The 22,857-nt window shown below is 34.1% G+C and overlaps 1 protein-coding gene across 5 annotated transcripts in view; it reads left to right on the forward strand.

Annotated features, from left to right (window-relative positions):
- The window catches only part of LOC135136825 (scavenger receptor class B member 1-like), a 91,214-nt gene that overhangs the window by 65,701 nt on the left and 2,656 nt on the right, over nt 1-22,857 (forward strand). For 4 of the 5 annotated variants that reach the window (XM_064066250.1, XM_064066251.1, XM_064066249.1 and 1 more), the window contains exons 3-7: nt 2,971-3,134; nt 11,752-11,896; nt 19,252-19,962; nt 20,209-20,334; nt 20,391-21,002. In XM_064066250.1, the coding sequence (XP_063922320.1) occupies nt 2,971-3,134; nt 11,752-11,896; nt 19,252-19,962; nt 20,209-20,334; nt 20,391-20,723 (1,479 nt within the window). In that variant the 3' untranslated portion in view covers nt 20,724-21,002. Of the gene's footprint in view, nt 1-2,970; nt 3,135-11,751; nt 11,897-19,251; nt 19,963-20,208; nt 20,335-20,390; nt 21,003-22,857 lie in introns of those variants that run through there. The other variant, XM_064066248.1, reaches the window with a different exon arrangement.

The raw sequence follows: 22,857 nt of genomic DNA on the forward strand, positions 1-22,857 counted from the left end.
CTTACGTGACTTATAATGGTGCCATTTTTGGGCACCTGTGTATTTTTAGAATAAGATTATGATGCAGAAAAAATTACAGTTAATTAAAACTTGCGACGATTTAGTCCTTCGACTTTTATGAAATAGAGTGCCATTTTTGGGTACCTGTAGAAATGTTATTTTTGTCCTTCTTTTAACATTTCTTCGTAGTTACACCATTTTTATCAAAAATTAGTTTTTACTAATAAAAATAATGTGGTTTCAGTGAGTTTGAGACCTTTTTGATTAATAAAATATTAAAAAAAGAAAAATCTGGGACTTTCCATAAAACACAGCAGTGCCATTTTTGGGCACTTTTAAATCTTATATTAAAATTACGTTGTAAATGAAAATTAATATTCATGAAAAATTTACGAGTGTCGTAAAATAAGAAACTATTTTTGGGTAACTGTCCAACGTCATTTTTCGTTTTTTCCTTACCTTTTTCAAGTGACCCTAGTTTTACAAAAAAAAAAAATGTATTATTAACGATTTTGAAATATTTTTGGAAACACTGAAGCAAATTTTGATGTTTTTCCCGATTTTCACTAAATCACGGTTTGAGAATCTTACGTGACTTATAATGGTGCCATTTTTGGGCACCTGTGTATTTTTAGAATAAGATTATGATGCAGAAAAAATTACAGTTAATTAAAACTTGCGACGATTTAGTCCTTCGACTTTTATGAAATAGAGTGCCATTTTTGGGTACCTGTAGAAATGTTATTTTTGTCCTTCTTTTAACATTTCTTCGTAGTTACACCATTTTTATCAAAAATTAGTTTTTACTAATAAAAATAATGTGGTTTCAGTGAGTTTGAGACCTTTTTGATTAATAAAATATTAAAAAAAGAAAAATCTGGGACTTTCCATAAAACACAGCAGTGCCATTTTTGGGCACTTTTAAATCTTATATTAAAATTACGTTGTAAATGAAAATTAATATTCATGAAAAATTTACGAGTGTCGTAAAATAAGAAACTATTTTTGGGTAACTGTCCAACGTCATTTTTCGTTTTTTCCTTACCTTTTTCAAGTGACACTAGTTTTACAACAAAAATGTGAAATTAAATAAAATCACATCAAAAGGTAAAGACAATTTTTAAAAACACACACGGTTTGAGAATGTTATGTGACTTATAATGGTGCCATTTTTGGGCACCTGTGTATTTTTAGAATAAGATTATGATGCAGAAAAAATTACAGTTAATTAAAATTTGTGACGATTTAGTCCTTCGACTTTTATGAAATAGAATGCCATTTTTGGGTACCTGTAGAAATGTTATTTTTGTCCTTTTTTTACATTTCTTTGTAGTTACACCATTTTTATAAAAAAATTATCTTTCACAAATACAAAAAAATATGGATTTAGCGATTTTGGGACCTTTTTGATAAATCTAAAAAAGAAATCGGTGCCATTTTTAGACACCTTGTTAGTTTTATATAAAAATTACATTTTAGAAGAAAATTAATATTCATGAAACAAACACAATAAATCAGATCGATCACCATTAAAACTACATACAGGTTAAGGTCACCCAGCATTGTCATTTTGGCCATCTGACCATTTTTCCGAATAAATTCCAACAAATCTAGAACGTACCATTATTTCCAATTGTGGAAAGTTTCGCACCGACTTTTTACGTAATTCCATGTTATTTTCAGGCGATTTCACACAATTTTCCGTCAAGTTCTAGAAACTGTTTACTCCGAGTAATTACCTTGCAAGCACATTTCTTGTTATTGACGCTTTGTTTATTTAAATTTAAATAAATATGCATTTGCATCCGCAGTTTGGACCCATTTGTCGCAAATTATAAACAAATATGATTAATTACAACTTAAGTGCACTGATTGCTTTCTTATCAAACAGTCAAGGTTACGACAAAACAGTATAGTTTCCGGGTGGTTCCGCGGTCGTCAGACCCAATATTCTGAAACGCATATAGTTACTTCAGTTAAAAAAAACAGATCATTGGCATTTAATTGACTGAATGGAACCTTGATACATTTTTATTTTTATCAATTACAACGATTTCAACTCATTTATTTTTAACTTCGTCCTTGCCAATCCAGGACATAAATTTTAAAATCTTTTTGAAGCGAATTTCTCCGAAATCAGTATTTCCGGATAATTTGACACTTTGTCGATTTTTTTTTTTTTATTAAAAAAAGAAAAACGGAATTTATTAAGTCGTACGATTTGTAAAGATCATCGTGATTCACTTTCCATTTTGTAACCTTCGACACTGCATTTTTTAACATGATTCACGTTTTATGGTCAGATGTTCAACAAATCTCCACACAAAAGACTGAACAAACACTACATTAAACATTAATTCGGTGAAGTCCTTAAACATCAATTAAACCGTCTGGATTTAAATTTCGGAGATAAAACATAGTTCAGGGTTTCCACTTTAATTAATAAGTTACAACTAAAGCAATTTGCATTTCCGGAAATCCACTTCCGATTTGTCGCAACTTTCTAGACCAAGTCGCGTTTCTTCAGACAGAAATTCCACACTCAACACTAATAATAAATTACTAGTGTAATAATCGTTGCATCGACGTAACTTCCACGTAATCTCGTTACCAAAACCGTATTAAAATTCCGAATTTTTCTTTCGACACAAAGAAATTAACATTTTTTTAATTGTGACCCACTTATCCATCGCGCGTTTCTTTTAAATCGCCGATAATAATCACCCAGAAAATCGAAAAAGTGGCCACACTTGACCCATTATCCGAAGAAAAATATCGAAGGCAGTGCCCCAGATACCCGTTCCTTATAGGGGCAAAGTCTCGCTGATCGATCCATACTCATTGCGTGTCATTGTCGACCAGAACCATCGCGAAAATCGCTAGGTCGTTGCGAATCCACCGCAAACAAGCCGGGCCCAGCCCGGGCCCCGGTACCACGCCCGAACCCGCTCCAGCTCATTTTTCTTCCAGAAATGCGTCCTGTCCGAGGGCGGCGAGATCTTCGAGCTCTGGAAGAGCCCCCCCGTGGACCTCTACCTGCGGGTGTACCTGTGGAACGTGACCAACAAGGAGGAGTTCCTCAGCGGCCGCGACGACAAGCTGCGGGTGCAGGACGTGGGCCCCTACGTCTACAAGTGAGTCTCGGATGTTGCGCAAGCGCCGACCGGCGGCGGCGAAGGTCGCGGGTGAAATTTTCTCGAATTTCGGACGCAAGGTCGTCGACGAAAGCGATCTCGGGGATTGCGTCACGCGCCGGCCGCTTCCTGGTCGCGCTTCCTGGTCGGCCCGCAAGGCACCAGTTGGGGTCCGCTGCTTAGTGTATAGGGTCGGGAAGAACGGGAATTTTGTGACAAAGACGCTGCACGATCAAAAAAGCCTGCGGGTTTCAGGTAATTTTCTCCGCAATGTTTTTTTGATGACGTCATCGAGTTTTCTGAAACGGATGAATGAGTAAATTTTGGTTAGCGATTACGATAGGCTGAAAATATTTGCGGAGTTAAGTTGTAGAATGTTGCGTGTCGCTTATGAATTAGTCACTAAATTAATTAATTCGTTCGTTGACTTTTTCAACGAAAAAAAGAAAATAGATCAGAAAAAAGCGACCAAAAAAATTTGACAACCAAGAAGTCCACAAACAACTCAACAAAAAAGCGAGGAAAAAAGGTGAGAAAAATGGCGAGAAAAAAAAACAATACGACAAAAAAATTAGAATCTTTATGATCTTTAGGGTCTTTAGAGTCCTCAGCGGGTTCTTAGAACCTCTAGAGCCTTTAGGATCTTTGTAAATTTGAGTATTTTAGAACTTCTATAATCTCCAGGACCTTCAGGCACTCTAGTTCTAGAATCTTTAGTATCTTTAAGAATTTAAGATTTCTCTGGATCTTTAATATATTTAGCAACCAAAAACATTATAAACAACAAAAAAGCCAACAAAAAAAGCTGAAACAAACGGCAATAAAAAAGAATTTTTAAGTCTTTAGAGCCTTTGGAAATTTGGACATTCTAGAATCCTATAAGTTCTAAATTTTAAGATTTTTTTGGATCTTTCTTGTATTTAGAATTTTAGAATCTTTAATTTGGGACGATCTTAAGGTCTTTAGAATATCTCGAGTCATTTGAATCTTTGGAATTTTTGAAGGTGTTGAAACATTTTGAATCTTTGGAATTCTTGTAATCCTTGGAATTTTTGTAATCCTTTGACTTCATGGAATTTCTAGAATTTTAGATTTTTTAAATTCCCAGCATCTCTAGAATTTTTCTCTAGATGATTTCTAGATGTTTTGTAAAATTTTATGGATCTTTAAAAATTTTAACATCTTTACAAAAGTCTTTGAGAATCCCTCTAGAACCTCTAGAAATTTTGGAATATTTCAACTCTTTAGAATCGTGACAGCCTTTACAGTCTTTACAATTTTTACAATCCTCGGAGCGCTCATAGATCGTAGGATTTTTCGAGTTTTTCAATCTTGGAAAATTTTGAACATTTTAGAATCATAAGGTGTTCTAGAATCTTTAAGATCTTTAGGGTGTCTAGAATTTCTGGAATCTCCAGTACCTTCAGAATATTTAAGATTTTTTTTAATCTTTCTTATATGTAGAATCTCAGAATCTTTTCTTCATTTAGAATCTTTAGTATCTTTATAATTAGAATCTCCCTAATCTTGCTAATTTATAGGAATTTTAACGTCTTTAGAATACCTAGAGTAACTAGAGTCTTTGATTTTACGGATCTTTAGCAATATTTACATCTTTACAATTTTAAAAATCTCTGGAATCTAGAAACTGTAGAATCTGGAATATTTGAAATCTTTAAACTTTTGATTTCGTAGAAGCCTTAGAGCCCCTAGAATTTTCACAGCATTTCAAATCAGATTTTACATTCCTCAGAGTCCTTAGGATTGGTTGAGTCTTTTGAATCTTCAAAAATTTTGGACATTTAAAATCTAGAATCACCAAGAGTTCTAGAATATTTAGAATTTCTACAATTTTCAAGATCTCTAGGTTGTCTAGAATTTCTGGGATCTCTAGTACCTTCAGATTTTCTTCAGATTTTTTAGATTTTTTTTCTTTCTCATTTAGAATCTTACCATTTTTTGCTGATTTATAATCTTTATTATCCTTAAAATTGGAATATTCCTAATCATTCTAATTTATAGGAATTTTAAGGTCTTTAGAATATCTAGAATCATTAGAATCTTTTAAATTTTTTAAGTCTTTGAATGTTTCGAACATTTCGAATCTTTGTGATCTTTAGAATCCATAGAGTGTTTGAGTCTTTAGAACTTTTAAGTTCCCAATATTTCTAGGTTCTTCAGTATCTCTAGAACTTCTGCTAAAAGATCTCTAAAATTTTTACGACTTTTCGAGTATTTGGGACTTTTATTATTTTCACAGTTTTAATAATCCCTGGAATATATGGAATCTTTCTAGAAGATTAAGAAATTTTACAATTTTTATAGTTTTTCCAGTACTCAGAGTCCTCAGAGTGCTCAAAGTCCTTTTTTCGAGACATTTTAGAATCAGCAGGAGTTCTAGAATCTTCGAAATTTCCAAAATCTTCGGATCTTTAGAATGTCTAGAATTTCTGACATCTCCAGTATCTTCAGGATCTTTAAGTTTCCTTTGAATCTTTCTTATATTTAATTTTTAAATTTCTAGTATCTCTGGGTTCTTCAGCATCCCTAGAATTTGTAGTGATTTTATTTTTTTATTTATTCTTTAGAATTTTTTGAGCCTTCTAAGTCTTTAGAGTCTTCGGAGTCATCAGACTCTTCAAAGTGCTCAGGATCCTCAAGGATTTTAAAGTCTTTAATCTTCAGAACCTTTAGAATCTTTGGAAATTTGAAGTTCTACAATGTTTTCTATGAGATCTTTGTACCTGCAGGATCTTTTAAGATTTTAAAAATTGTTTGGATCATTTAGAATCTTTAGTATCTTCACAATTTGGAATTTCCCTAATCTTTCTATTTATAAGATATATGAGATCTTTGAAGACTTTTAAATCTTTTAAATTCCCAACATCACTTGATTGAATTTTTAAGATGTTTTGGATCTTTGGAAATTTTGAACATCTTTTTAAAGTCTCTGGAAACTCTGGAATTTTTTAAATTCCTGAAATCTTCAAAATTTCCAGAATCTTCAGATGTCTAGAATTTCTGGAATCTTTAATATCTTCAGGATCTTTAATCTCTTTCATATATTTAGAATCTTTTATAATTTAGAGGGTATGTAAGGTCTTTAGAATATCTCCAATTTTTAGAATCTTTGGAATCTTTCAAACTCTTCGAATCCCATAGAATTTCTAGAATTGTTAGAACTTTTGAATTCCCAGTATCTCTAGATTCTTTAGCATCTCTAGAATTTGTAGTGATTTTATCGTCTTTACAATTTTAATAATCACTGGAGTTTACGGAATTCCGCTAGAATCCTTAGAATCTTTGGAAAATTTGAATCCTTTGAGTCTTTAGAATCTTTAGAATTTTTAAAGTCTTCAGAGTATTTGGAGTCTTAGGAGTCTTTAGAGTCATCAGACTCCTCAAAGTGCTCAGGGTCCTCAGAGTCTTTAAAATCTTTAATCTTCAGAACCTTTAGAATCTTTGTAAGCTTGAAGTTCTAGAATGTTTTCTCGTTCTAGAATCTTCAGGACCTGAAAGCTCTGTATAAGATGCGGCATCTTTATACTTTCAAGATCTTCTAAGATAAAAAAAAATTGGATCATTTAGAATTTTTAGTATCTTCACAATTTGGAATCTCCCTAATCTTTCTATTTATAAGATATATGGGATCTTTGAAGACTTTTAAATCTTTTAAATTCCCAACATCACTTGATTCTCTAGAATTTTTAAGATGTTTTGAATTTTTGGAAATTTTGAACATCTTTTTAAAGTCTCTGAAAACTTTGGAATTTTTGAAATTTCTGAAATCATTAAAATTTCCAGAATCTTCAGATGTCTAGAATTTCTGGGATCTTTAATATCTTCAGGATCTTTAAGTTTCTTTGGAATCTTCCATATATTTAGAATCTTTTCTAATTTAGAGGGTCTGTAAAGTCTTTAGAATATCTGCAATTTTTAGAATCTTTGGAATGTTTAAAGGCTTTGAAACCTTGGAAATCTTACAAAATCTTCAAATCCCATAGAATTTCTAGAATGTTTAGAACTTTTGAATGCCCAGTATCTCTATATTCTTTTAATAATCACTGGAATCTATGGAATTCCGCTAGAATCCTTACAATATTTGGAACATTTGAATCCTTTGAGTCTTTAGAATCTTTAGAATTTTTAGGGCCTTTAGAGTCTTTGGGATCTTAGGAGTCTTTAGAGCCATTAAATTCCTCAAAGTGCTCAGGGTTCTTAGGGTTTTAAAAGTCTTTACGCTTTAGAACCTTTAGAATCTTTGGAAATTTGAAATTCTAGAATGTTTTCTATTTCTAGAATCTCCAAGATCTGAAAGCTCTGTGGGATGTGGGATCTTTGTACCTTCAAGATCTTTTAACTCTAAAATTTTTAGTAACTAGAGGATCTCTAAGATTTTTTAAGACGTTTCGGATCTTTCGAAATTTTGAACATCTTTTTAAAATCGCTGGAAACTCTGGATTTTTTTAAATTCCTGAAATTTTTGTTGGTCTTAGTTTTTCGCATCTGACTTTGGAATCTCTTCAGAACCTGTAGAATCTTCTTTAGAACTTTTAAGATGTTTTGGATCTTTAGAAATTTTAAAATCTCTGGAATTCCTGACATCTTTAAAATTTCCAGAATCTTCAGATGTCTAGAATTTCAGGAATCTTTAATATCTTCAGGATCTTCAAGTTTCTTTGGAATCTTTCATATATTTAGAATCTTTTCTAATTTAGAGGGTTTGTAAAGTCTTTAGACTATCTGCAATTTTTAGAATCTTTGTAATGTTTGAAGGCTTTGAAACCTTTGGAATCTTTCAAACTCTTTAAATCCCATATTATTTCTAGAATTTTTAGAACTTTTAAAGGCCCAGTATCTCTAGATTCTTTTAATAATCACTGGAGTCTATGGAATTCCGCTAGAATCCTTACAATCTTTGGAACATTTCAGTTCTTTAAGTCTTTAGAATCTTTAGAGTTTTTTGGGTCTTTTGAGTCTTTGGGGTCTTAGGAGTCTTTAGAGCCATTAGACTCCTCATAGTACTCAGGGTCCTTAGGGTTTTAAAGGTCTTTACGCTTTAGAACCTTTAGAATTTTTGGAAATTTGAAGTTCTAGAATGTTTTCTATTTCTAGAATCTCCAAGATCTGAAAGCTCTATGGGATGTGGAATCTTTGTACCTTCAAGATCTCTTAAGATTTTAAAAAATTTTTGAATCATTTAGATTTTTTAGTATCTTTACAATTTGGAATCTCCCTAATCTTTCTGTCTATAAGATATGTACGATCTTTGAAGACTTTTAACTCTAAAATTTTTAGTACCTACAGGATCTCTAGAATTTTTTAAGACGTTTTAGATCTTTGGAAATTTTGAATATCTTTTCAAAAATCTCTGGAAACTCTGGAATTTTTAAATTCCTGAAATTCCTATTGGTCTTAGTTTTTCACATCTGACTGTGGAATATTTTCAGAACCTGTAGAATCTTTGGAATGTTTAAAAATTTTGGAATTTTTGAATACTGTAAAATTTTTAGAGTCTTTAAAGTACTCAAGGTTCTTAGTATTTTTCGAGTTTTTCGAATGATTGGGAATTTTGGACATTTTAGAATCACCAGAAGTTCTAGAATCTTTAAAATTTCCAGAATCTTCAGATGTCTAGAATTTCTAGGATCTTTAATATCTTCAGGATCACTAAGTTTCTTTTGAATCCTGCTTATATTTAGAATCTTTTCGAAATTAGAGCTTGTATAAGGTCTTTAGAATATCTGCAATTTTTAGAATTTTTGGAAACTTTCGAACTCTTCGAATCACCCATAGAATTTTTAGAATTTTTAGAACTTATAAATTCCCAGTATCTCTAGATTCTTCAGCATCTCTAGAATTTGTAGTTATTTTATCATCTGTATAATTTTAATAATCACTGGATCTGTAGAATTCCGCTAGAATCCTAGAATCTTTGGAACATTTGAATCTTTTGAGTTTTTTTAATCTTTAGAATTTTTAAAGTCTTCAGAGTATTTAGTCTTAGGAGTCTACTCCCCAAAGTGCTCAGCATCCTCAGGATTTTTAAAATCTTTAATCTTCAGAACCTTTAGAATCTTTGAAAATTTGAAGTTCTAGAATGTTTTCTATTTCTAGAATCTCCAGGATCTGAAAGCTCTGTATAAAATGTGGAATCTTCGTACCTTCAAGATCTTTTCAGATTAAAAAAAAATTTAGATCACTTAGAATCTTTAGTATCTTCACAATTTCGAATATTCCTAATCTTTCTATCTATCTATAAGATATGTAGGATCTTTGAAGACTTTTAAATCATTAAAATTCCCAATTTCACTAGGTTCTTCAGCATCTCTAGAATTTTTGGTACCTAGAGAATCTCTAGAATTTTTAAGTTGTTTAAGATCTTCAGAAATTTTGAACATCTTTTTCAAAATCTCTGGAAACTCTGGAATTTTTAAATTCCTGACATTCTTTTTGACATCTGACTGTGGAATCTCTCTAGACCCTGTAGAATCTTTGAAATATTTGAAACTTTTAGAACATTTAGAAATTTTGGAATTTTTGATTACTTTAGAATCTTTAGTGTCTTTAGAGTACTCAGAGTCCTGGAAATTCTCATGGTCCTTAGTATTTTTCAAGTTTTTCGAATGTTTAAAAATTTTGGACATTTCAGAGTCACCAGGAGTTCTAGAATCTTTAAAATTTCCAGAATCTTCAGATGTCTAGAATTTCTAGGATCTTTAATATCTTCAGGATCACTAAGTTTCTTTTGAATCCTTCTTATATTTACAATCTTTTCTAATTTAGAGGGTCTATAAGGTCTTTAGAATATCTGCAATTTTTAGAATTTTTGGAAACTTTTGAACTGTTCGAATCACCCATAGAATTTCTAGAATTTTTAGAACTTTCAAAGTCCCAGTACCTCTAGATTCTTCAGCATCTCGAGAATTTGTAGTTATTTTATCATCTTTACAATTTTAATAATCACTGGAATCTGTGTAATTCCGCTAGAATCCTTAGAATCTTTGGAACATTTGAATCTTTTGAGTTTTTTTAATCTTTAGAATTTTTAAAGTCTTCAGAGTATTTAGTCTTAGGAGTCTACTCCCCAAAGTGCTCAGCATCCTCAGGATTTTTAAAATCTTTAATCTTCAGAACCTTTAGAATCTTTGAAAATTTGAAGTTCTAGAATGTTTTCTATTTCTAGAATCTCCAGGTCTGAAAGCTCTGTATAAAATGTGGAATCTTCGTACCTTCAAGATCTTTTCAGATTAAAAAAAAATTTAGATCATTTAGAATCTTTAGTATCTTCACAATTTCGAATATTCCTAATCTTTCTGTCTATCTATAAGATATGTAGGATCTTTGAAGACTTTTAAATCATTAAAATTCCCAATTTCACTAGGTTCTTCAGCATCTCTAGAATTTTTGGTACCTAGAGAATCTCTAGAATTTTTAAGTTGTTTTAGATCTTCAGAGATTTTGAACATCTTTTTCAAAATCTCTGGAAACTCTGGAATTTTTAAATTCCTGACATTCTTTTTGACATCTGACTGTGGAATCTCTCTAGACCCTGTAAAATCTTTGAAATATTTGAAACTTTTAGAACATTTAGAAATTTTGGAATTTTTGATTACTTTAGAATCTTTAGTGTCTTTAGAGTACTCAGAGTCCTGGAAATTCTCATGATCCTTAGTATTTTTCAAGTTTTTCGAATGTTTAAAAATTTTGGACATTTCAGAGACACCGGGAGTTCTAGAATCTTAAAAATTTCCAGAATCTCCAGATGTCTAGAATTTCTAGGATCTTTAATATCTTCAGGATCACTAAGTTTCTTTTGAATCCTTCTTATATTTACAATCTTTTCTAATTTAGAGGGTCTATAGGGTATTTAGAATATCTGCAATTTTTAGAATTTTTGGAAACTTTCGAACTCTTCGAATCACCCATAGAATTTCTAGAATTTTTAGAACTTTTAATTCCCAGTATCTCTAGATTCTTTAGCATTTCTAGAATTTGTAGTTATTTTATCATCTGTACATTTTAATAATCACTGGAATCTGTGGAATTCCGATAGAATCCTTAGAACCTTTAGAATCTTTGGAATCTCCTGAAATTCCTGTAGTCCCTCGTTTTTGGCATCCTTGACCTCCTTGAAACCTTTAAAACTTAAATAGCCCGAATTTTCAAAATTTCCAAAATTATTAGTCTGCAGATATGAATGTTCAAAACATTTTCCAAAATGTTCAAAATCTCTAGGTCTTCCAGATTTTTCACACTTCCTAAATTTTTCCACATTTTCAAACATAACGTGACAAAAAACCAAAAGCCGCAAAAGAGAGCAAAAAAAGACGAAAAAAGTCCACGAAGGCGCAATAAACGTAAAACAAAAGGTGATAAAAACGGTGACAAAAAGATAAAAAAGCGACAAGAAAAATATGACGTCATCAAGTTTGTGGAGATGAACAATAAAAACTTCCTGGCATTTTAATTACAATTTTAACATTAAACTGTAACTGTTGTAAACGCAATTTTGTTGGAGTAAAAATCAAGCCGGACTCATAAACCACAAGTACAGCAGCACGTTATTTACAAAACTCGAACCCAAAAATCCAGAAATCAAGTTCCATTTTTCCAGGGAGCTCTTTGTTCACTCCAACGTCTCCTTCAACGACAACGGCACCATCAACGCCGTCCCCCGCCACCCCCTCGTCTGGGTACCGGAACTCAGCGAGGGCCGCCGCGAGGACGACCTGCTCATCCTGCCCAACATAGCATTACTGGTGAGTAATTTATGCTTTTCCTCGGAAAACGTCAAGGTTACTCCGCGTAAACAACGGCCGCGAAAAGTCATCCCATCCGACCACAAATTACACCCAGTACCATGGAAAAGGTTGCGTTATCCCAGCTTTCACTCTTCGCAATGTCTTCGCCGAATTTGACATTTGGCAGATCGCGTGCTCGGTCCCTGACCTTCCACAAATCCGTTTTTCGCACGCACAGCATTGGCAATGAAATTGGGTAAGGTTAGTTCCGGCGGAAGCGCGTCCATCGGAACCGGTAATAGTAACGGGTCGTAGGCGGCGCAACGCGCCTGCGCAGACGCCGCTGATTGGCCACGTGGGGGTCAAGGAGAGCGGGTTGGGGGGAGGTACGAGATTCATAGTGTTTTTAAAGAATTAATTATCCACGTTGGTGATTATTATTAATCAAATAGCAAAATAATTGAGAGATGTTGTCATTTTATAGAATTACGGGTTCTGTGTCCGTGTTATGACTTGGAAGTCCTTGATGAGTTAAAACGCACAGAACGTTCGAGTAATTACCGTTTTCCTGTACAATTTCGCGCAAAATTAATTTAAATTAAAATTAATTAAAATTATAAATACGGCTGGAATTGATAATCTGGCTATTAAACGATACGAAAAATAAATGAAACGCACAAATACCAGTAATGTTAATTTATAATATTACTAGAAACACGAGTTGTAATTTCGCTGATTTTCAATTAACCGCAGTGGAAAAAACCACGAGTAACTGGTTTGGTAGGACTGTTTACGATGAAAGAGAAGAAAGAAATTATGAAATACGCATTAGTAATAATAAAATAAAAACTAAATTTAAATAACAGCAAAAAATACTGTCTAATTTTTGACAGTGTGGGTTTTTAACTCGATTGATCACACATTTATATTGCATTATTCAGCACCGAGTAGTACGAAATTTATGTAATAAGAACAACGAAATTTGCCACATTTAAGTTACAACACTATTCTAGTAAATTCCACAAAACGTTTTTTGCTTGTGAAATTAAAACTTAAAAAATCGGTTGACTTATCAAAATTGAAAATGCCCCTCTGCTGCACTTAACCATGACTTAGCGTTACTAGGTTATAGGAAAACGTACTATCAGACAATTTAAGACAGTGAACTAAAATAAACAGGAATTGTCTCACGACGCAGTTTTTGTTCTAACCGGGACACCCACAATTCAAATCAAGTAAGTTCCGAGATGTAAAGTCATCGACCTTCGTTAGATAACGATATAACAAAGACGCCGCTTCATCTTGCCCTTTTTTGGCAGCGATTACGTAACCACAGTCTGAATAAAATAAACAACAATAGGCGGCGAGTAAAAATTAAATGACACATTTTTCCCTGATAACATAGCTTGTATGTCGAGCGAGATAATTTGTAATCGAGTCAATCTTGTGAGTTTTTTGTTGCAACATAATTGTGAAAATTTTTCAAATGCTTTGTGTTTTCTCTGAATCACACGGGACGCTTATGTAATGATTTTAGAGACAAGAAGCTTTCACTTTCTTCGATCAGATAACATCACTTTTCTCGGGTTTCATGGCTCATTTATTATTAATGGTACGGAGTTTAAGTAGAATACCTTCCACTTTGTCGTTTAATATTCAAGTAGCGACGCGTTTTTAGGTAATATTAGGCGGTGAATTGCACGTTATTATAATATTGTAATTGCGGTAATTGGAAATGATTTGCTTAAGTTCCGCTCTAAAACATGTGCCGTTTACCTTCACTAATGTTTTTAGTTACATTAAAAAAATATGTTTTCTGTTTCCATACTTTAACTGATAAATAATATATTTCTTACCTGTTTTTTTTTAAGACGTGAGAGAATTTCGAGGACCTCTAGTCTCTTTCTTTTTGGAAAAAATTAAAAGAATGTCGGCATTTCTACTGATATTTTTTTAATAATTCAAAAGGATCGCGGGGATCTTCAATGTATTTTTTTTATTCCGAAAAAATCTCGTGAGCTAAAGTCTCTTTCTTTTTGCAAAAATTTAAAAGAATCTCGAAGTCTCCTAGTGTCTTTTTTGGAAGAATTTGAAAAAATCTTGGGGCCCTTGTGTTTTTTTTTAAAAATGCGAAAAAATCTCGATGAGCTGTCTCTTTCTTTTAATGATAAAAAATCTCGAAGACACCTAGTGTTTTTTTTTTTTGAAGAGTTTAAAAGAATCTGGGGGGGTACCGAGTCTCTTTTTTAAAAATATTAACAAAATCTCGTGGAACAATAGTCTCTTTCTTTTTGGCTAAAATTAAAACAATGTCGGTATTTCTACTGATATTTTTTTAAGAATTCAAAAGAATCGCGGGGATCTTCAATGTATTTTTTTTTATTCAAAAAAATCCCGTGAGCTAAAGTCTCTTTCTTTTTGCAAAAATTTAAAAGAATCTCGGGGTCTCCTAGTGTCTTTTTTGGAAGAATTTGAAAAAATCTTGGGAGCCCTTGTGTTTTTTTTTTAAGAATGCGAAAAAATCTCGACGTGCTGTCTCTTTCTTTTAATGCTAAAAAATCTCGGAGACACCTAGTGTTTTTTTTTTTGAAGAATTTAAAAGAATCTGGGGGGTACCGAGTCTCTTTTTTAAAAATATTAACAAAATCTCGTGGAACAATAGTCTCTTTCTTTTTGGAAAAAATTATAAGAATGTCGGTATTTCTACTGATATTTTTTTAAGAATTCAAAAGAATCGCGGGGATCTTCAATGTATTTTTTTTTTATTCAAAAAAATCTCGGGAGCCAAAGTCTCTTTCTTTTTGCAAAAATTTAAAAGAATCTCGAAGTCTCCTAGTGTCTTTTTTGGAAGAATTTGAAAAAATCTTGGGAGCCCTTGTGTTTTTTTTTTTTTAAGAATGCGAAAAAATCTCGACGTGCTGTCTCTTTCTTTTAATGCTAAAAAATCTCGGAGACACCTAGTGTTTTTTTTGAAGAATTTAAAAGAATCTGGGGGGTACCGAGTCTCTTTTTTAAAAATATTAACAAAATCTCGTGGAACAATAGTCTCTTTCTTTTTGGAAAAAATTATAAGAATGTCGGTATTTCTACTGATATTTTTTTAAGTATTCAAAAGAATCGCGGGGATCCTTAATGTATTTTTTTTTAATTCGAAAAAATCCCAGGGACCTCTAGTCTCTTTCTTTTTGGAAAAATTTAAAAGAATCTCGGGAGCCAATAGTGTACTTTTTTTTGAAGAATTCAAAAGAATATCTGGGGCTCCGAGTGTTTATTTTTTAAAATAGGAAAAAATCCCGGGGACATCTAGTCTCTTTCTTTTTGAAAAATTTTAAAAGAATCTCGGGCTTTCTACTGGTTTCATTTTGGAAAAATCTGAAAGAATCTAAGTGGTCTCTAGTCTCTTTCTTTTTGAAAAAATTTAAAAGAATCTCGGGAGCCAATAGTATCTTTTTTTGAAGATTTCAAAAGAATATCTGGGGCTCCGAGTGTCTATTTTTTAAAATGAGAAAAAATCCCGGGGACCTCTAGTCTCTTTCTTCTTGCAAAAATTTAAAAGAATCTCGGGGTCCCTAGTGTCTTTTTTGGAATAATTTGAAAGAATCTTGGGAGCCCTTGTGGTTTTTTTTTTAAGAATGCGAAAAGATCTCGATGAGCTGTCTCTTTCTTTTAGTGCTAAAAATCTCGGAGACACCTAGTGTTTTTTTTTTTTTTTTGAAGAGTTTAAAAGAATCTGGGGGCACCGAGTCTCTTTTTTAAAAATATGAACAAAATCTCGTGGAACAATAATCTCTTTCTTTTTTGAAAAAAATAAAGAATCTTGGTATTTCTACTGATATTTTTTTAAGAATTCAAAAGAATCGCGGGGATCCTTAATGTATTTTTTTTTAATTCGAAAAAATCCCAGGGACCTCTAGTCTCTTTCTTTTTGGAAAAATTTAAAAGAATCTCGGGAGCCAATAGTGTACTTTTTTTGAAGAATTCAAAAGAATATCTCGGGCTCCGAGTGTTTATTTTTTAAAATAGGAAAAAATCCCGGGGACATCTAGTCTCTTTCTTTTTGAAAAATTTTAAAAGAATCTCGGGCTTTCTACTGGTTTCATTTTGGAAAAATCTGAAAGAATCTAAGTGATCTCTAGTCTCTTTCTTTTTGAAAAATTTTAAAAGAATCTCGGGCTTTCTACTGGTTTCATTTTGGAAAAATCTGAAAGAATCTAAGTGGTCTCTAGCCTCTTTCTTTTTGAAAAAATTTAAAAGAATCTCGGGAGCCAATAGTATCTTTTTTTGAAGAATTCAAAAGAATATCTGGGACTCCGAGTGTCTATTTTTAAAAATGGGAAAGAATCCCGGGGACCTCTAGTCTCTTTCTTTTTGCAAAAATTTGAAAGAATCTCGGGGACCCCTAGTGTCTTTTTTGGAAGAATTAAAAAGAATCTCTGGGGTTCCGACTGTCTATTTTTAAAAATATGAAAGAATCTCAGGAACCTCCAGTCTCTTGCTTTTTGGAAAAATTTAAAAGAATCTCGGGAGCCAATAGTGTCTTTTTTTGAAGAATTCTAAAGAATATCTGAGGTTCCGAGTATCTATTTTTAAAAATGGGAAAGAACCCCGGGGACCTCTAGTCTCTTTCTTTTTGAAAAATTTTAAAAGAATCTCGGGCTTTCTACTGGTTTCATTTTGGAAAAATCTGAAAGAATCTAAGTGGTCTCTAGTCTCTTTCTTTTTGAAAAAATTTAAAAGAATCTCGGGAGCCAATAGTATCTTTTTTGAAGAATTCAAAAGAATATCTGGGGCTCCGAGTGTCTATTTTTAAAAATGGGAAAGAATCCCGGGGACCTCTAGTCTCTTTCTTCTTGCAAAAATTTGAAAGAATCTCGGGGACCCCTAGTGTCTTTTTTGGAAGAAATAAAAAGAATCTCTGGGGTTCCGACTGTCTATTTTTAAAAATATGAAAGACTCTCAGGAACCTCCAGTCTCTTTCTTTTTGGAAAAACTGAAAAGAATCTGAGGAGCCAATAGTATCTTTTTTTGAAGAATTCGAAAGAATATCTGCGGTTCCGAGTATCTATTTTTAAAAATGGGAAAGAACCCCGGGGATCTCTAGTCTCTTTCTTTATGAAAAGTTTTAAAAGAATCTCGGACTTTCTACTAGTTTCATTTTGGAAGAATTTAAATCTTTCTGGAGCTTTTATTGTCTATTTTTAAAAATGTGAAAGAATCCCAGGGACCTCTAGTCTCTTTCTTTTTGGAAAAATTTAAAAGAATCTCGGGAGCCAATAGTGTACTTTTTTTTGAAAAATTCAAAAGAATATCTGGGGCTCCGAGTGCTTATTTTTTAAAATAGGAAAAAATCCCGGGGACATCTAGTTTCTTTCTTTTTGAAAAATGTTAAAAGAATCTCGGGCTTTCTACTGGTTTCATTTTGGAAAAATCTGAAAGAATCTAAGTGGTCTCTACTCTCTTTCTTTTTGAAAAAATTTAAAAGAATCTCGGGAGCCAATAGTATCTTTTTTGAAGAATTCAAAAGAATATCTGGGGCTCCGAGTATCTATTTTTAAAAATGGGAAAGAATCCCGGGGACCTCTCGTCTCTTTCTTCTCGCCAAAATTTAAAAGAATCTCAAGGGTCTCTACTATTTCTTTTTGGAAAAATTTGAAAGAATCTCAGGAGCCAATAGTGTCTTTTTTCTGAAGAATTCGAAGGAATATCTAAGGCTCCGAGTGTCTATTTTTAAAAATAAGAAAGAATCCCGGGGACCACTAGTCTCTTTCTTTTTGAAAAATTTTAAAAGAATCTCAGGGTTTCTACTATTTCTTTTTGGAAGAATTTAAAAGTCTCTGGAGCTTTTAGTGTCTTTTTTTAATGTGAAAGAATATCGGAGGGGAGCTAGTGTATTTTTTTATTCTGTGGTGTTTTTTTGGAAGAATTTTAAAAAATCTTAGGGGCCCTTGATGTCCTCTTTTTAAGAATGCGAAAAAAATCTCGATGACCTGTTTCTTTCTTTTAATGCGAAAAAATCTCGGGGACCCCCAGACTTTTCCTTTTTCCAAAAATTTAAAAAATCTCGGAGTGTCTTAAAGTTTTTTTTTGGAAAAATTTAAAAACATCTTGGGGGTCGCCGAGTGTCTTTTTAAAAATATGATACCTCTACTCTTTCTGTTTGGAAAAAAATTAAAAGAATCTCGACAGTTTCTAGTGTCTTTTTTTGGAATAATTCAAAAAATAATCTTAATGCCCATAGTTTTGTTAAAAAAAAGAAAAGAATCTTGAGGCTCCTTAGTCTAAACTAATGAAAAATTGTATTCAAATCTTTTGGTTCTTTTTTTTGACACGTTATCTAAAATATTATAATCTAGAAGTTCATAGACACATCCCAATTACACGCCTTATTGAGATAAAAATCTGAAGGATATTATATACCCAAAAAAGCTAAACATTTTTGACAAATTTATTATTTATTAATTATTAGCCAAGGCGACATTCGTCTTTGGTATTATAAGTTGAAATTTCGACGTGTATATGATTTTGAATAACCACAAAAATTCACATTTACGGGAAAGTACTATGAAATATGTAACACGTATATAAATCTTCGTCAAAAAAATTATATAACCCAAAATTACGTCAACGGAAAATGCACCGTACAAACGTTAGAATAAACAAGTTTGGAAACACGGGAAAAGGATCGCCACTTTCTTAAATCTTCCGAATGCCAGTTCATACACCGAACACTGCTTTCGTCGCAGTTCTGCTACAACATTAATTGCTGCTGGTGGTGACATAACAACCAGTTGCATTTTAATAACTGTACCATCCTGAACGTGATCTTTAACGATTATAATCGGTCATGGCAAAAATACTGTACGCAACTCTCATTTAACGCAAATTAAACCACAAAAATCGCTCCGTAACACCTGTTTCCAGAACGTTCCACTCGTGGTTACGCTGACCCACAACATCTTCGACCACTCCGGCACCAGACACCAAAACAAAGCGACTCAAACCTTGCGCAACCCACGCCCCCAACCTCAGCATTCCGCTGTACCATTTTCGTGTTTCCAAATCGACAACCAATTCAGCTCTCTCAAATACCAAAATCTGATCAACGACCCCAAGTTCCAGTTTCATTATCCTTGAAAGATTTTCCACTCTTGCTAAAGCGAGTTTCGAGCCGAAAACGGCAGTCCTCCGGATCACGCCATGCACTTTACGTAAATTCCTGACACACATTTTCACTTTCTACTCAAGTTCATCACAACACTCTTACTTTCGTCCAGCGGTAAACAAACGCAACAATTGCTTGCGTAACGGTGCCGAGATCCGCTCTCGGTCTTGACCTGGTGCGGCCGATTTCAACGATTTAATGGTAATTGCAGAGCATCGCCCATGTGGTCTCCGACGAGTCGTACTTCACCAGGGTCGGACTCAACCTGCTGATCAGACAGACCAAAACCGAGGCGCTGATCCAGATGACCGCGAAGGAGTTCATGTTCGGGTACAGCAGCACGCTGATGACGTTGGGCAACAAGTTCATGCCGAGCTGGATCACCTTCGACAAGCTGGGTTTGATCGATCGGATGTATGATTTCGAGGGGGACTACGAGACGGTGTACACGGGTGAAGACGACGTGCGGAAAAGCGGGCTTTTGGACACTTACAGAGGGTCGACGAAGATCCCGCAGTGGGATAACCCGTGCGGGAACATCAGAGGGGCTTCGGATGGTACTAAATTCCCTGGGTTCATCCAACCCAACGACACGCTGCTCTTCTTCAGGAAGAGCATGTGCAGAGCGAAGACTCTGGTCAAGGTGGGCGAGCAAGTGATCAACGGGCTGGAGACCTACGTGTACAACTTCCAGGAGGACGCCGACGATAACGGGGTCAACAACACGGCGAACAAGTGCTTCTGTAAGGACCAGAATCGGTGTCTACCGCCTGGGTTATTAGACGTGCGCGGGTGCTACTACGGGTTCCCCATAGCCCTCAGCTACCCCCACTTCTACGGAGGCGACCCCATCCTGAACGCCAAGGTGATCGGGAGCAACCCCGATCCCGACAAACACAAGACCTACATGGCCATACAGCCGGTGAGTACGCAACAAACATTACCAAACAGTCCTTGGAAAATAAGTGTCAAAATTCACTGTAAACACGAATCCACGAAACTTTCTTATCTTTCACTATTGTGTGTACCGAGTAATGTAATAATCGAACTCTGCTATATTGCATAACGAACTCCTAGTTAAACGCGTCGTGCTATTCTTACGGAAGCATCTAAAACACAAAAATACACTTTCTTCTTGATTGTGCTAAACCGGGCACGCTTTTTGCAGACGTCAGGCTTGCCGGTTGACCTTGCCGTCCGCTACCAAATCAACATGGCTCTGGGGAGCATCAAAACCATCGCCAACGCGGAGCGATTCAACGAAATGATCTTGCCCTTGCTGTGGACCGAAATCGTACGTATAATCACACTCATTATTATTATTATTATTAAATACGATTTTGTTTGCAGAGACTCTACAGCTTGCCGGACATGCTTGCCGCGCGCTTCCGCCTCTACCTCAACACCCTGCCCGGCGTCGAGCAGGCCATCACCTACTTCTTCTTCGTGATGGGGGCGGCGTTCCTCGCCACCTCCGTCTACAAGTTCCTCACGTCGAAGACCGACCGGTCCTACAACACGCGGTGGATCGAGGACGACCTCGTGCTCAACATCGAGAAGAAGCTGTCCAGCTACAAGCCCGAGAAGAGGGCGAGCATGACGGCCAAGGAGCTCGAGGTGTACTTTTCTAGTCTCGTGACTCCGCTGAACCAAGAGCTGTGCCCCGACGACGAGGAAGCGTGAGACTGCAGGACTTTTGTATATATTTATTTTTAATTGTGATGTTTACGCCTTGTGTGTGGATAATTTATTTCGATGGCCTAGAGAGGTTAGTGGATGAGTTAACTTTAGACAAGGACTTGGTACTGTTTCGTTGTAGAGACAAGTTGTGATATTTATGTCAATTAGACTAGGGCACGCCACTATTTATAATTGCTCAATCTGTAGATTAGGTCGGTAGGATCACTGTCAGTATTTTTGTATTAATTTTTACGAAGATAATAGAAGTAGTAAAATTGAAAATATGTTTTATTGGAATTTGTAACGAAGAAGATAGCCCCACCAACAACACAGTGACGTCACCTCAAAATCATCTCAGAAGTGACATTACTCCATCTATCTAGAGAGTTTTACTTACCTTACCTTAATTCAAGGTTCTAAAGATTCTAAAGGTTTCAAAGATTTCTGAAATTGGTTGTAAAGTCTCCAAAAATTCTAGAGATTTAAAGATTCTACAAATTCTACAGGTTTTCGAGATTCAAGAGATTATGGAAATTCTACAGATCCTAAAAGTTCCGAGAAATCCAGCGATTTTAGAGATTCTAGAGTTTCTAGAAATTCTAGAGGTTCTGGACATAGTGGAGATGCTAAAAATCCTGCAGATTTGAGAGGTTCTAAAGATTCGAAAATTTCTAGAGATTCTAAAGATTCTAAAAATTCTGGAGGTGTTAAAGAGTCTAAAGATTTCAAAATATACATCATCTTAGAGTCTAGCGATTCTAGCAATTCCATAGATTCTAAAAATTCTAGAAGTTCTAGAGGTTCTGGAAATTCTGGAAACGCTAAAGCTTCTGGAGATTCTAAACATTCGAGGAATTCTAGAAATTCCAAAAATTCCAGTGATACTACAGGTTTCAAAGAGTCTAGAAATTTTAAATACTCTAAACGTTTTAGACATTCTAGAACTTCTGAAAATTGTGGAGATGCTAAAAATCCTGGATTCTGAAGATTCTAGAGGTTCTAAGGATTCAGGAGATTTTAAAGATTCGATTAATTCGAAGAATTCTAGAAAATTTTAGAAACTCTAAATGTTTTAAAGGTTCCAGAAATTTTTGAAATTCTAAAGATACTACAGGTTATAAACATTTTAGAGGTTCCGGAAATTGTGATTTCTAAAGTTCTAGAGGTTCTAAGAATTCTGGAGATGCTAAAGCTTCTGGTGATTTTAGTGGTTCTAAAGACTCCAAGACATCTAGGTCCAGTAATTCTAGGGATTAGAAATTTTAAAGTTTCTAGAGGTTCTAGAGATTCTAGATAGTAGATTATAAAGATTCTATAAATTCTAAAGGTTCTGAACATTATAAAGATGCTGAAAATTCTGCAAACCCTAGAGGTTCTAAACATTCGAAAAATTCTAGAGATTCCAAAGATTCTAGAGATTCTGGAGATGTAAAAGATTCTAAAGATTCTAAAAATTTCAAAAAATACAAAATTCTAAATTCAAGTTTTAGAGTTTAATGTTTCCAGCAATTCTAGAAATTCTAACGATTCTAGAGGTTCTAGAGATCCTAGCTCTGAAAATTCTAGGAATGCTAAATATTCTATAGATTATAACGATTCAAGGAATTCTAGAAATTCCAAAAATTCCAGAAATTCTGCATGCTTTAAGGGTTCTAAAAATGTTAGAGATCCTAAAGATTCTAGAGGTTTTATAAACTGTAGAGATGCAAAAGATTCTGAATTCTAAAGGTTTTAGAGGTTCTAAGGATTCAGATTCTACCGATTCGAAAAATTCTCGAAGTTCCAAAAATTCTAGAGACTGAAAATTCAAGAGATTCGTGAAATTTTGGAGATTCTGAAGATGTTGAAGATTCTAAAGATTCCAAGAAATCCAAAATTTTAGCGTTTAGTGGTTACCGAAATTCTAAATATTCTAAAAATTCTAGAGATTCTAGGGGTTCTGGGAGATTCTCAAAATGTTGATAAAGATTCTGGAGATTCTAATGGTTCTAAAGATTCCAAGAAATCCAAGTCTAGCAAGTCCAGTAATTCTAGGGATTAGAGATTCTAATGCTTCGAAAAGCTTTAAAAAATCCGAGAAATTCTATAAATTTTAAAGTTTCTAGAGGTTCTAGAGATTTTAGAGATTCTAGAAATG

This window comes from Zophobas morio, unplaced genomic scaffold (assembly GCF_036711695.1).
Source record: "Zophobas morio isolate AGI-343-1 ecotype UQ-CSIRO unplaced genomic scaffold, CSIRO_AGI_Zmor_V1 ptg000027l, whole genome shotgun sequence".
In the NCBI taxonomy this organism is placed as follows: domain Eukaryota; kingdom Metazoa; phylum Arthropoda; class Insecta; order Coleoptera; family Tenebrionidae; genus Zophobas; species Zophobas morio.